The 14,788-nt window shown below is 40.8% G+C and overlaps 1 protein-coding gene across 3 annotated transcripts in view; it reads right to left on the bottom strand.

The window, feature by feature from the left end:
* LOC144055364 (uncharacterized) overlaps positions 1 to 14,788 on the bottom strand; it is a 32,489-nt gene that overhangs the window by 5,180 nt on the left and 12,521 nt on the right. For all 3 annotated transcript variants that reach the window (XM_077571274.1, XM_077571276.1, XM_077571273.1), the window contains 2 exons: positions 12,459 to 12,530; positions 11,195 to 12,237 (listed from right to left, as the gene is read on the bottom strand). In XM_077571274.1, the coding sequence (XP_077427400.1) occupies positions 11,195 to 12,237; positions 12,459 to 12,530 (1,115 nt within the window). The remainder of the gene's footprint in view (positions 1 to 11,194; positions 12,238 to 12,458; positions 12,531 to 14,788) is intronic.

Raw genomic sequence — 14,788 nt, 5'->3', positions numbered from 1 at the left:
AACTTTATTTTGAAACCCTAATATGAAACCCTAGCCCTTGTTTGAAACCCCAATTTGAAACCCTAACCCTAGTTTGAAACCCTAATTTGAAACCCTAACCCTAGTTTGAAACCCTAATTTGAAACCCTAGCCCTAGTTTGAAACCCTAATTTGAGATCCTAGCCCTTGTTTGAAACCTGAATTTGAAACCCTAGCCCTAGTTTAAAACGCTAATTTTGAACTCTAGCCCTAGTTTGAAACCCTAATATGAAACCCTAGCCCTAGTTTGAAACCCTAATTTGAGACCCTAGCCCTTGTTTGAAACCCTAATTTGGAACCCTAACCCTATTTTGAAACCCTAGCCCTAGTTTGAAACCCTAATTTGAGACCCTAGCCCTTGTTTGAAACCCTAATTTGGAACCCTAACCCTATTTTTAAACCCTAATATGAAACCCTAGCCCTAGTTTGAAACCCTAATCTGAGACCATAGCCCTTGTTTGAAACCCTAATTTTGAACCCTAGCCCTAGTTTAAAACGCTAATTTTGAACCCTAGCCCTAGTTTGAAACCCTAATATGAAACCCTAAGCCTTAGTTTGAAACCTTAATTTGAAACCCTAGCCCTAGTTTAAAACCCTAATTTTGAACCCTAGCAATAGTTTGAAACCCTAATATGAAACCCTAGCCCTAGTTTGAAACCCTAATATGAAACCCTAGCCCTAGTTTGAAACCCTTATTTGAGACCCTAGCCCTTGTTTGAAACCCTAATTTGGAACCCTAACCCTAGTTTGAAACCCCAATTTGAGACCCTAGCCCTTGTTTGAAACCCTAATTTGGAACCCTAACCCTAGCTTGAAACCCTAGTTTGAAACCCTAATTTGAAACCCTAGCCCTAGTTTGAAACCCTAATATGAAACCCTAACCCTAGTTTAAAACCTTAATTTGAAACCCTAGCCCTAGTTTAAAACCCTAATTTTGAACCCTAGCCCTAGTTTGAAACCCTAATTTGAAACCCTAGCCCTAGTTTGAAACCCTAATTTGAGACCCTAGCCCTAGTTTGAAACCCTAATTTGAAATCCCAACCCTAGTTTAAAACCTTAATTTGAAACCATAGCCCTAGTTTAAAACCCTAATATGAAACCCTAGCCCTAGTTTGAAACCCTAATTTGAAACCCTAGCCCTAGTATAAACCCTCATTTGAAACCCTAGCCCTAGTTTAAAACCTTAATTTGAAACCCTAGCCCTAGTTTAAAACCCTAATTTTGAACCCTAGCCCTAGTTTGAAACCCTAATATGAAACCCTAGCCCTAGTTTGAAACCCTAATTTGAAACCCTAGCCCTAGTTTGAAACCCTAATTTGAGACCCTAGCCCTTGTTTGAAACCCTAATTTGGAACCCTAACCCTATTTTGAAACCCTAGCCCTAATTTGGAACCCTAACCCTATTTTGAAACCTTAGCCCTAGTTTTAAACCCTAATATGAAACCCTAGCCCTAGTTTGAAACCCTAATCTGAGACCCTAGCCCTTGTCTGAAACCCTAATTTGGAACCCTAACCCTATTTTGAAACCCTAATTTGGAACCCTAACCCTCATTTGAAACCCTAGCCCTAGTTTAAAACCTTAATTTGAAACCCTAGCCCTAGTTTAAAACCCTAATTTTGAACCCTAGCACTACTTCATAACCCTTATTTGAAACCTTAGCCCTAGTTTGAAACCCTAATTTGAGACCCTAGCCCTTGTTTGAAACCCTAATTTGGAACCCTAACCCTATTTTGAAACCCTAATTTGGAACCCTAACCCTATTTTGAAACCCTAGCCCTAGTTTGAAACCCTAATTTTGAACCCTAGCCCTAGTTTGAAACCCTAATTTGAAACCCTAGCCCTAGTTTGAAACCCTAATTTGAGACCCTAGCCCTAGTTTGAAACCCTAATTTGAAATCCCAACCCTAGTTTAAAACCTTAATTTGAAACCATAGCCCTAGTTTAAAACCCTAATATGAAACCCTAGCCCTAGTTTGAAACCCTAATTTGAAACCCTAGCCCTAGTATAAACCCTCATTTGAAACCCTAGCCCTAGTTTAAAACCTTAATTTGAAACCCTAGCCCTAGTTTAAAACCCTAATTTTGAACCCTAGCCCTAGTTTGAAACCCTAATATGAAACCCTAGCCCTAGTTTGAAACCCTAATTTGAAACCCTAGCCCTAGTTTGAAACCCTAATTTGAGACCCTAGCCCTTGTTTGAAACCCTAATTTGGAACCCTAACCCTATTTTGAAACCCTAGCCCTAATTTGGAACCCTAACCCTATTTTGAAACCTTAGCCCTAGTTTTAAACCCTAATATGAAACCCTAGCCCTAGTTTGAAACCCTAATCTGAGACCCTAGCCCTTGTCTGAAACCCTAATTTGGAACCCTAACCCTATTTTGAAACCCTAATTTGGAACCCTAACCCTCATTTGAAACCCTAGCCCTAGTTTAAAACCTTAATTTGAAACCCTAGCCCTAGTTTAAAACCCTAATTTTGAACCCTAGCACTACTTCATAACCCTTATTTGAAACCTTAGCCCTAGTTTGAAACCCTAATTTGAGACCCTAGCCCTTGTTTGAAACCCTAATTTGGAACCCTAACCCTATTTTGAAACCCTAATTTGGAACCCTAACCCTATTTTGAAACCCTAGCCCTAGTTTGAAACCCTAATTTGAAACCTTAGCCCTAGTTTTAAACCCTAATATGAAACCCTAGCCCTAGTTTGAAAACCTAATATGAAACCTTAGCCCTAGTTTGAAACCCTAATTTGAGACCCTAGCCCTTGTTTGAAACCCTAATTTGGAACCCTAACCCTAGTTTGAAACCCCAATTTGAGACCCTAGCCCTTGTTTGAAACCCTAATTTGGAACCCTAGCCCTAGTTTGAAACCCTAATTTGAGATCCTAGCCCTTGTTTGAAACCTGAATTTGAAACCCTAGCCCTAGTTTAAAACGCTAATTTTGAACTCTAGCCCTAGTTTGAAACCCTAATATGAAACCCTAGCCCTAGTTTGAAACCCTAATTTGAGACCCTAGCCCTTGTTTGAAACCCTAATTTGGAACCCTAACCCTATTTTGAAACCCTAGCCCTAGTTTGAAACCCTAATTTGAGACCCTAGCCCTTGTTTGAAACCCTAATTTGGAACCCTAACCCTATTTTTAAACCCTAATATGAAACCCTAGCCCTAGTTTGAAACCCTAATCTGAGACCATAGCCCTTGTTTGAAACCCTAATTTTGAACCCTAGCCCTAGTTTAAAACGCTAATTTTGAACCCTAGCCCTAGTTTGAAACCCTAATATGAAACCCTAAGCCTTAGTTTGAAACCTTAATTTGAAACCCTAGCCCTAGTTTAAAACCCTAATTTTGAACCCTAGCAATAGTTTGAAACCCTAATATGAAACCCTAGCCCTAGTTTGAAACCCTAATATGAAACCCTAGCCCTAGTTTGAAACCCTTATTTGAGACCCTAGCCCTTGTTTGAAACCCTAATTTGGAACCCTAACCCTAGTTTGAAACCCCAATTTGAGACCCTAGCCCTTGTTTGAAACCCTAATTTGGAACCCTAACCCTAGTTTGAAACCCTAGTTTGAAACCCTAATTTGAAACCCTAGCCCTAGTTTGAAACCCTAATATGAAACCCTAACCCTAGTTTAAAACCTTAATTTGAAACCCTAGCCCTAGTTTAAAACCCTAATTTTGAACCCTAGCCCTAGTTTGAAACCCTAATTTGAAACCCTAGCCCTAGTTTGAAACCCTAATTTGAGACCCTAGCCCTAGTTTGAAACCCTAATTTGAAATCCCAACCCTAGTTTAAAACCTTAATTTGAAACCATAGCCCTAGTTTAAAACCCTAATATGAAACCCTAGCCCTAGTTTGAAACCCTAATTTGAAACCCTAGCCCTAGTATAAACCCTCATTTGAAACCCTAGCCCTAGTTTAAAACCTTAATTTGAAACCCTAGCCCTAGTTTAAAACCCTAATTTTGAACCCTAGCCCTAGTTTGAAACCCTAATATGAAACCCTAGCCCTAGTTTGAAACCCTAATTTGAAACCCTAGCCCTAGTTTGAAACCCTAATTTGAGACCCTAGCCCTTGTTTGAAACCCTAATTTGGAACCCTAACCCTATTTTGAAACCCTAGCCCTAATTTGGAACCCTAACCCTATTTTGAAACCTTAGCCCTAGTTTTAAACCCTAATATGAAACCCTAGCCCTAGTTTGAAACCCTAATCTGAGACCCTAGCCCTTGTCTGAAACCCTAATTTGGAACCCTAACCCTATTTTGAAACCCTAATTTGGAACCCTAACCCTCATTTGAAACCCTAGCCCTAGTTTAAAACCTTAATTTGAAACCCTAGCCCTAGTTTAAAACCCTAATTTTGAACCCTAGCACTACTTCATAACCCTTATTTGAAACCTTAGCCCTAGTTTGAAACCCTAATTTGAGACCCTAGCCCTTGTTTGAAACCCTAATTTGGAACCCTAACCCTATTTTGAAACCCTAATTTGGAACCCTAACCCTATTTTGAAACCCTAGCCCTAGTTTGAAACCCTAATTTGAAACCTTAGCCCTAGTTTTAAACCCTAATATGAAACCCTAGCCCTAGTTTGAAAACCTAATATGAAACCCTAGCCCTAGTTTGAAACCCTAATTTGAGATCCTAGCCCTTGTTTGAAACCTGAATTTGAAACCCTAGCCCTAGTTTAAAACGCTAATTTTGAACTCTAGCCCTAGTTTGAAACCCTAATATGAAACCCTAGCCCTAGTTTGAAACCCTAATTTGAGACCCTAGCCCTTGTTTGAAATCCTAATTTGGAACCCTAACCCTATTTTGAAACCCTAGCCCTAGTTTGAAACCCTAATTTGAGACCCTAGCCCTTGTTTGAAACCCTAATTTGGAACCCTAACCCTAGTTTGAAACCCTTATCTGAGACCATAGCCCTTGTTTGAAACCCTAATTTTGAACCCTAGCAACTACTTCATAACCCTTATTTGAAATCCTACCCCTAGTTTGAAACCCTCATATGAAACCCTAGCCCTAGTTTAAAACCCTAATTTGAGACCCTAGCCCTGGTTTGAAACCCTAATTTGGAACCCTTACCTTATTTTGAAACCCTAATTTGAGACCCTAGCCCTTGTTTGAAACCCTAATTTGGAACCCTAACCCTAGTTTGAAACCCTAATTTCAGACCCTAACCCTAGTTTGAAACCCTAGCCCTAGTTTGAAACCCTAGTATGAAACCCTAGCCCTAGTTTAAAACGCTAATGTTGAACCCTAGCCCTAGTTTGAAACGCTAATATGAAACCCTAGCCCTAGTTTGAAACCCCAATTTGAAACCCTAGCCCTTATTTGGAACCCTAACCATATTTTGAAACCCTAGCCCTAGCTTGAAACCCTAATTTGAGACCCTAGCCCTTTGAAACCCTAATTTGGAACCCTAACCCTATTTTTAAACCCTAATATGAAACCCTAGCCCTAGTTTGAAACCCTAATCTGAGACCATAGCCCTTGTTTGAAACCCTAATTTTGAACCCTAGCCCTAGTTTAAAACCCTAATTTGAGACCCTAGCCCTTGTTTTAAACCCTAATTTGGAACCCTAACCTTATTTTGAAACCCTAATATGAAACCCTAGCCCTAGTTTGAAACCCCAATATGAAACCCTAGCCCTAGTTTGAAACCCTAATTTGAGATTTTAGCCCTTGTTTGAAACCTGAATTTGAAACCCTAACCCTAGTTTGAAACGCTAATTTTGAACCCTAGCCCTAGTTTGAAACCCTAATATGAAACCCTAGCCCTAGTTTGAAACCCTAATTTGAAACCCTAGCCCTAGTATAAACCCTCATTTGAAACCCTAGCCCTAGTTTAAAACCTTAATTTGAAACCCTAGCCCTAGTTTAAAACCCTAATTTTTAACCCTAGCCCTAGTTTGAAACCCTAATTTGAGACCCTAGCCCTTGTTTGAAACCCTAATTTGTAACCCTAACCATATTTTGAAACCCTAGCCCTAGTTTGAAACCCTTATTTGAGACCCTAGCCCTTGTTTGAAACCCTAATTTGGAACCCTAACCCTAGTTTGAAACCCCAATTTGAGACCCTAGCCCTTGTTTGAAACCCTAATTTGGAACCCTAACCCTAGTTTGAAACCCTAATTTGAAACCCTAGCCCTAGTTTGAAACCCTAATTTGAAACCCTAGCCCTAGTTTGAAACCCTAATATGAAACCCTAACCCTAGTTTAAAACCTTAATTTGAAACCCTAGCCCTAGTTTAAAACCCTAATTTTGAACCCTAGCCCTAGTTTGAAACCCTAATTTGAAACCCTAGCCCTAGTTTGAAACCCTAATTTGAGACCCTAGCCCTAGTTTGGAACCCTAATTTGAAACCCCAACCCTAGTTTAAAACCTTAATTTGAAACCATAGCCCTAGTTTAAAACCCTAATATGAAACCCTAGCCCTAGTTTGAAACCCTAATTTGAAACCCTAGCCCTAGTTTGAAACCCTAATTTGAGACCCTAGCCCTTGTTTGAAACCCTAATTTGGAACCCTAACCCTATTTTGTAACCGTAGCCCTAGTTTGAAACCCTAATATGAAACCCTAGCCCTAGTTTGAAACCCTAATTTGAAACCCTAGCCCTAGTTTGAAACCCTAATTTGAGACCCTAGCCCTTGTTTGAAACCCTAATTTGAAAACCTAGCCCTAGTTTGAAACCCTAATTTGAAACCCTAGCCCTAGTATAAACCCTCATTTGAAACCCTAGCCCTAGTTTAAAACCTTAATTTGAGACCCTAGCCCTTGTTTGAAACCCTAATTTGGAACCCTAACCCTAGTTTGAAACCCTAATTTGAAACCCTAGCCCTAGTTTGAAACCCTAATTTGAAACCCTAGCCCTAGTTTGAAACCCTAATATGAAACCCTAACCCTAGTTTAAAACCTTAATTTGAAACCCTAGCCCTAGTTTAAAACCCTAATTTTGAACACTAGCCCTAGTTTGAAACCCTAATTTGAAACCCTAGCCCTAGTTTGAAACCCTAATTTGAGACCCTAGCCCTAGTTTGGAACCCTAATTTGAAACCCCAACCCTAGTTTAAAACCTTAATTTGAAACCATAGCCCTAGTTTAAAACCCTAATATGAAACCCTAGCCCTAGTTTGAAACCCTAATTTGAAACCCTAGCCCTAGTTTGAAACCCTAATTTGAGACCCTAGCCCTTGTTTGAAACCCTAATTTGGAACCCTAACCCTATTTTGTAACCGTAGCCCTAGTTTGAAACCCTAATATGAAACCCTAGCCCTAGTTTGAAACCCTAATTTGAAACCCTAGCCCTAGTTTGAAACCCTAATTTGAGACCCTAGCCCTTGTTTGAAACCCTAATTTGAAAACCTAGCCCTAGTTTGAAACCCTAATTTGAAACCCTAGCCCTAGTATAAACCCTCATTTGAAACCCTAGCCCTAGTTTAAAACCTTAATTTGAAACCCTAGCCCTAGTTTAAAACCCTAATTTTGAACCCTAGCCCTAGTTTGAAACCCTAATATGAAACCCTAGCCCTAGTTTGAAACCCTAATTTGAAACCCTAGCCCTAGTTTGAAACCCTAATTTGAGACCCTAGCCCTTGTTTGAAACCCTAATTTGGAACCCTAACCCTATTTTGAAACCCTAGCCCTAATTTGGAACCCTAACCCTATTTTGAAACCTTAGCCCTAGTTTTAAACCCTAATATGAAACCCTAGCCCTAGTTTGAAACCCTAATCTGAGACCCTAGCCCTTGTCTGAAACCCTAATTTTGAACCCTAGCACTACTTCATAACCCTTATTTGAAACCTTAGCCCTAGTTTGAAACCCTAATTTGAGACCCTAGCCCTTGTTTGAAACCCTAATTTGGAACCCTAACCCTATTTTGAAACCCTAATTTGGAACCCTAACCCTATTTTGAAACCCTAGCCCTAGTTTGAAACCCTAATTTGAAACCTTAGCCCTAGTTTTAAACCCTAATATGAAACCCTAGCCCTAGTTTGAAAACCTAATCTGAGACCCTAGCCCTTGTCTGAAACCCTAATTTTGAACCCTAGCACTACTTCATAACCCTTATTTGAAATCCTAGCCCTTGTTTGAAACCCTAATTTGAAGCCCTAGTTTGAAACCCTAATATGAAACCCTAGCCCTAGTTTGAAACCCTAATTTGAGACCCTAGCCCTTGTTTGAAACCCTAATTTGAGACCCTAGCCCTTGTTTGAAACCCTAATTTGGAACCCTAACCTTAGTTTGAAACCCTAATTTGAAACCCTAGCCCTAGTTTGAAACCCTAATATGAAACCCTAGCCCTAGTTTGAAACCCTAATTTGAGATCCTAACCCTTTTTTGAAACCCTAATTTGGAACTCTAACCCTAGTTTGAAACCCTAATTTGAAACCCTAGCCTAGTTTGAAACCCTAATATGAAACCCTAGCCCTAGTTTGAAAACCTAATCTGAGACCCTAGCCCTTGTCTGAAACCCTAATTTTGAACCCTAGCACTACTTCATAACCCTTATTTGAAATCCTAGCCCTTGTTTGAAACCCTAATTTGAAGCCCTAGTTTGAAACCCTAATATGAAACCCTAGCCCTAGTTTGAAACCCTAATTTGAGACCCTAGCCCTTGTTTGAAACCCTAATTTGAGACCCTAGCCCTTGTTTGAAACCCTAATTTGGAACCCTAACCTTAGTTTGAAACCCTAATTTGAAACCCTAGCCCTAGTTTGAAACCCTAATATGAAACCCTAGCCCTAGTTTGAAACCCTAATTTGAGATCCTAACCCTTTTTTGAAACCCTAATTTGGAACTCTAACCCTAGTTTGAAACCCTAATTTGAAACCCTAGCCTAGTTTGAAACCCTAATATGAAACCCTAGCCCTAGTTTGAAACCCTAATTTGAGATCCTAGCCCTTGTTTGAAACCCTAATTTGGAACTCTAACCCTAGTTTGAAACCCTAATTTGAAACCCTAGCCTAGTTTGAAACCCTAATATGAAACCCTAGCCCTAGTTTGAAACCCTAATTTGAGATCCTAGCCCTTGTTTGAAACCCTAATTTGGAACTCTAACCCTAGTTTGAAACCCTAATTTGAAACCCTAGCCTAGTTTGAAACCCTAATATGAAACCCTAGCCCTAGTTTGAAACCCTAATTTGAGATCCTAGCCCTTGTTTGAAACCCTAATTTGGAACTCTAACCCTAGTTTGAAACCCTAATTTGAAACCCTAGCCCTAGTTTAAAACCCTCATTTTGAACCCTAGCCCTGTAAAAAAGTGGCCTGGGGCCCATTCAGAAATTATGATTTATGTTGACTTATTATTGTTTGTATTTAATAACAAAATTCAATCTAGTTAAAGGTTTATAAAATCATTATCAAGTAACATGATACAATGTGGTCATCAATGATATTTATTTATGTGTGAACACTGACACCCAATAAGATGCCCAACAAGCCGGAATCAACTTCAGTTTTTGTGTGCGTTTGTGTTTAGTTTTTTTGTTTTGTTTGAGGCAGTGTCACCAGATTGAGAATTGCGATTCACTCAAGGGGGTTCTTCACATTATCAATCTCTGGGACTGATCCAACTTGATTTGCTCCGGAATCTGCGAGAACAGAATTAATTGTAGTGTCCAGACCAGAAAAGTCCAAAAGTCCGCTTGTTAGGTCCGGACCAAAAGCGGACTTTATTTTTGTTTATTTGGTGCGGTTCATATTACTCATTATTATGATGTCGCCCCGCCTGACCATCTGTGCTCCCATTGGACAAAAATGACGAGGCATAACGAAACCCGGAACGAGAAGAAAACATGATATTAAATTCCGACGTGCTGCGTTACTCCCCTGCATATTTTGGCGTTTAGATGCAAGATATCTGCGAGCGTCAAGAGCAGCTCATTCGACGGAGGTTCCGCGACGCTGTTTCAAATTTTGGAACAGCCTGGTTGAATGCCCCGACCCACAACATGCTGACTGCAGCGTGGCTGAACAGAATACGGAGGATTATAAATGAATTTAGCGCAATACTACCGGGCAATATTAAGAGATTGTTTTTTCTACACGAGGAGGGGGGAAATATTCGGTTTCAAAAATACCCTGTTGCGTGTGTAAAAAGCCTCAATTGAAAGCTGTGGCGGTCACGGCCCAGTTACAAAACTGAAATTAATATGCGGCCCATTAAATGGCGCTCGTGGCCCAATAGTTAAGAATCACTGACCATCATCAGAACATCACGTATTTGCTGTTTTGTGGTCAGGCAAAGCTATTTCATAGAACATTGTTTTGTCTCTAGCCTTTTTCTATTTTGTGGCATCTATAATCAATTATAAACCATTTTGTATGGGCATCAGTTACTTGCAGATTTTTGCATTTTGCAGCATGCGGGGCTCAATATCACTCACAAAGTCAATGTAACTTTTAGGTTCACGACAGCTTGACCAATAAAAAATTAACGAGTACATTATTTAATGTGCAAATTACTGGTTTGAAAGTATATAGTATAGTATAGTATTTACTTTAAATGCTAAATAGATAGCTAGACCTTTACAAAGACCCGCATTGATTCATTGTGTGATGCAGTACAGCTACAGCTTTCTCAATATTCTAATCTTTACCAAAACAGACCATAATTATCTTTGAATGTTTTTTATATAAAGCTACAGTATTGAATGGTACATTGGATTCAATACATCTGGTGAATTTGAGTAAAAAGTACAAAATTGGCCAGTGGGAGGCAATTCGTTTTTCCAAAGGGGCCACCTGACACCTGATATTGATTATCAAGGGCCGCAACAACATGCTTACCTCAATCCATTAATTGTGAGCAATATTTATTTCACGTCGTTACTTAAAACAGTAAATTGTATTGATTTGAAAAAATTCTGCGCGTGTAGATAATAGTTTATGAATAGGGTATAAAAATGTTAAATACAAATAAAATTGCATGTAGCACACCTATTAACTTTATATCACTATTTAATCAACATACCAAGTTTTTGCATTTACTCGCTTGCGCACTTTCAAAATAAACGCACATCATGTGGATCTATTTTGCGGTCATAACAACTGTCGGCCGGGTGTGGCCCATGAGTCGTATCATTTAGGCTGATTTAGGTGAGTGGCAATACAATGAGGGGAGTGAGACAATAATTGGCAAAAATTCCTTAAGGCAGTTACGTGTTACCTTAGTGAGTCTTTCTCCTTATCCTCAGTCCCACTTTCATCTTCCACATCCATCGCACCATTCTCTTCCTCTTTGTCCCCCTCTCCTTCCTCCTCTTCCTCCGTTTTTTGTTTGGGCGCCTCCTTGGACAACTCGTTTCTGAAGGACTGAGCACACCTGACCTCCACGTCCTCCTCTTTGGGCCTCTTTGCCTGCACGACCTCTACAACATCTTCATCTTCCTCTTCATCCGCTTGTTCTTTCTTTAGCCTCCTCCATCCTCCTTTTCTGGGCGGAGTCACAGCCACCGGGGGCGGACTCCTCTTGAGGACCGACACCGCCACAGCGTTCTGCTCTCGCGGGGGCGTCGCTGCGGGTGACGCTGGGGCCGGCGATTGTTTGGCCGGGGTAGGAAGGCATAAGGAGAGGTCCTGAACATCGCTGTGTGTCGCGGTAGGTGACGTCTTGGCGTTGTGATGAGCGTGGGGGGCTGCGGCCATATTTGTGTTATGCGTGTGCAGGCGGGGCATCTGAGTGTAACGCTCCACGAGAGCGGAGCACACGTCCGGCTGGTGCGCGTGGTGTTTGTCTAAATGGCGGCCCAATGAGCGGAAGTGGCGTCCGCAGTAGTCACAAGTTTGGCGCATGGAGTCTATGGACACGCCTCCTCGGGGGCCATCCGTGTTGCCCGTGCTGCTGGGGCTGAGAGGAGCGGCGGGAGCTTTAAACACAGGTTTGGTTGAGGTGGAGGAGGAGGAGCTGGGGGAAGAGGGCAAAGGGGAGTGGGGGGACGGGAGAGGACGACCGGACGAGGCGGGTGCTGCGTGTCCGGACTGAGTCCGATGGGGGGTCTTTTTCCTGGAGGAGGTGCCGCGCCGCTTCTTGCGCCGACGTGCCGTGCGCCCGCGGGGGCTTGTGTTGTCCTCATCCCCTGCGTCCGACTCACTGGCGTCGGAATGTGAGATGGGTGAGGACGAGGGGGAAAGGGACCAAGAGGGAGTGACGTAATCCTGGTACTGATGTTGCTTCTTCGGTCGCTGGGTGGTCGACATGGGTTCGTCCTCCTGAGAGGAAATGACACCGAAAGAGACAACTTTTAATTACAGCAAATAAATAAAGACTTTCCATGTATGTACAATCACAAGGTAATGGTTCAAGGAGTCATGATCCAGCGAAGGTCGCTGGACTGCTAGATGAGGTACAAATTTGCATTAATCCAAACAATTGACAACAATAGTGATTCAAAATGGTGAATTAAGTAAACACTAGCAGGTGGACAGCTTACCTTTTTGATGTTGTTATTCTCCGTGTCAGAGTTACACTCATGTTGTGCTGGAGATATGGAACCACGGAAACCCTGCGGAACACAAACCGGTATAGAAATAAGAGATATAATGCTTATTAACTCATTAACTGCCATTGACGGCTATAAATGTAAAAAAAATAATTTGAACTATTTCTATTAGTTTCACCATTTTCCCACTTTTGGTAACAAGAATATGAAAGCCTAGAAAAAAAAGTTATTGTACATTTAGAACAGAAATAAAATGTGTGATTAATCGTGAGTTAACTAGTGAAGTCATGCGATTGATTGCAATTAAAAAAAATTTTTAGCACCTGACGAGAGGATTATTGGAAATTAGGGGTGTCAGGCGATTAAATTTTTGATTCGTAATTAATCGCATGACTTCAATCGTTAACTCACGATTAATCACAAATTTTATATCTGTTCTAAATGTACAATAAAAAAAACTTATAGGTTTTGTTAACAAAAGTAGAAAAGAAATGTTAAATAGAAATACAGACGCTCCCCTACTTACGAACATCCGAGTTACGAACAACGGTACATACGAACATGTCTGCGCGCATGCGCGCATGTCAAAAAATGTTCGGAAAGAGATGCTGTAAGTTAGATTTTGAATTGCGCACCTTTTTCCGAGTACTGTAGTGCTTCTTTCCGCCGCTAATACCGACGCTTGGCGCCGTGAGAGCTCACCCAGCATTGGAGGCTCAGCAACGTGTCGAGGAGGAGGAAGAAGAAGAAACGCCTGTCGCTCATAGATAAAGCCATCGCACTCTTCGAGCAGCAAGACCCAAATATTGAACGTTGCACAAAGGTTGCAAATCAATTGAATGATGCCATACAGTGCTACCGCATCATTTATGATGAAAAAAGAAGAAAACTGTGCAATCGTCGTTAGATCGCTTCTTTCGGCCAGTTTCTAGTAAATCCTCCAAGGAAGATACTCATCAACCCTCATCTTCTTCTCCGCGACCCTCAACTTCTTCCTACATTGAAGTTACGGAGGAGGAAGTAACTTTTGAAGCCCATTCCAGCGACAACGAAGAACCTCTCATGATATAAAATCCTCCTCTTCCTCCTCCTCCTCCTCCATCAAATCCTTAAGCATCGAGTACATCTTCCAAAAGTAAGTTAAACTTCATTTTATTTATCTTATTACGTACATGTACATACTGTGTGTGTCTCTCGCTCTCCCTCTCTAACATACGTAGTACAGTACTGTACGTATTCTCTTTAAACATAAATTATAATACAAAATATAGCACTGAAGCAACTTACGAACAAATTCACCTTACGAACGATCGCTCGGAACGTAACTCGTTCGTAAGTTGGGGAGCGTCTGTAGTCTAAATGAGTTTTTGACGTTTATAGCCGTCAAAGGCAGTGAATGAGTTAATGTTTGTCATAACAATCATCATTTGGTGACATTTAGAACAGGTGTCATCTGATTAAGATACATACAGTCTTAACTGATGTTTATCACTCATTGGATTTCTTCCAAGACTTTAAATAATAAATGTGGCTTTGGAAGATATCGTGCACTCTAACCTCTGATCTAAGTATGTCAATTTTCTTCCTTTAGTCTAAATGGAAGTGGCTCTCATCGACATTTTGTTGGGGGGGAGGATTCAATTTAATGGAAACCATTAAAGGAACAGATGTCACCCACTAACAATGGTTACAGTTACCTAAGCGCTATAGGTAGGTGTTGGAGCTCAGTCATCACCATGGTAACCCCATGCCTTAGCTTTGCGTGCATGTGCATGAGAGCATGTGTGTGTAGTGTGAACGTGTATGTGCACTTGTGTGACTATACCCATTGTTGCCTCCCTGAGGCAATCTGTCTGTAAGGTTAATTCTTCAGTCCATGAGCCACCACACACACACACACACACTGTTTTGCTGAAAACCTACAAATGCATGTTACAATCCACATGCATATACCAAACCATTGTAGGTGACGCATTGGCAGAGGCCATGCATTTGTTCCCAGGGGTGAGCATAGGGAGTTTTCAGATGTTATTTTACAACTAACATTAATTAAGTGCCGTCCTTTTTTTTGGTGACACATTCTGGCACAGTGTACATTATTTGTATATGATACTTGAGGTGTGATAAGCCAGTCATTTATAGATTTTTTTTTTTTTACTCCCAACCACTCAAAATGTTCAGTGGCATTAGGCGTATCCATACATATATAGTTTTTACTTGTATTTTTTTATTCACCTTTTGCAAAAAAATCAGGCTTCAATTGAATTGCAAAACAAATCATTCATTGGTTTGTAGGGGTGTAAACACTCAATAATAATTTT

Source organism: Vanacampus margaritifer, chromosome 7 (assembly GCF_051991255.1).
Source record: "Vanacampus margaritifer isolate UIUO_Vmar chromosome 7, RoL_Vmar_1.0, whole genome shotgun sequence".
Lineage (NCBI taxonomy): Eukaryota > Metazoa > Chordata > Actinopteri > Syngnathiformes > Syngnathidae > Vanacampus > Vanacampus margaritifer.
The sequence above is the reverse complement of the archived record's forward strand: the minus strand, read 5'-3'. Positions and strand labels throughout refer to the sequence as shown.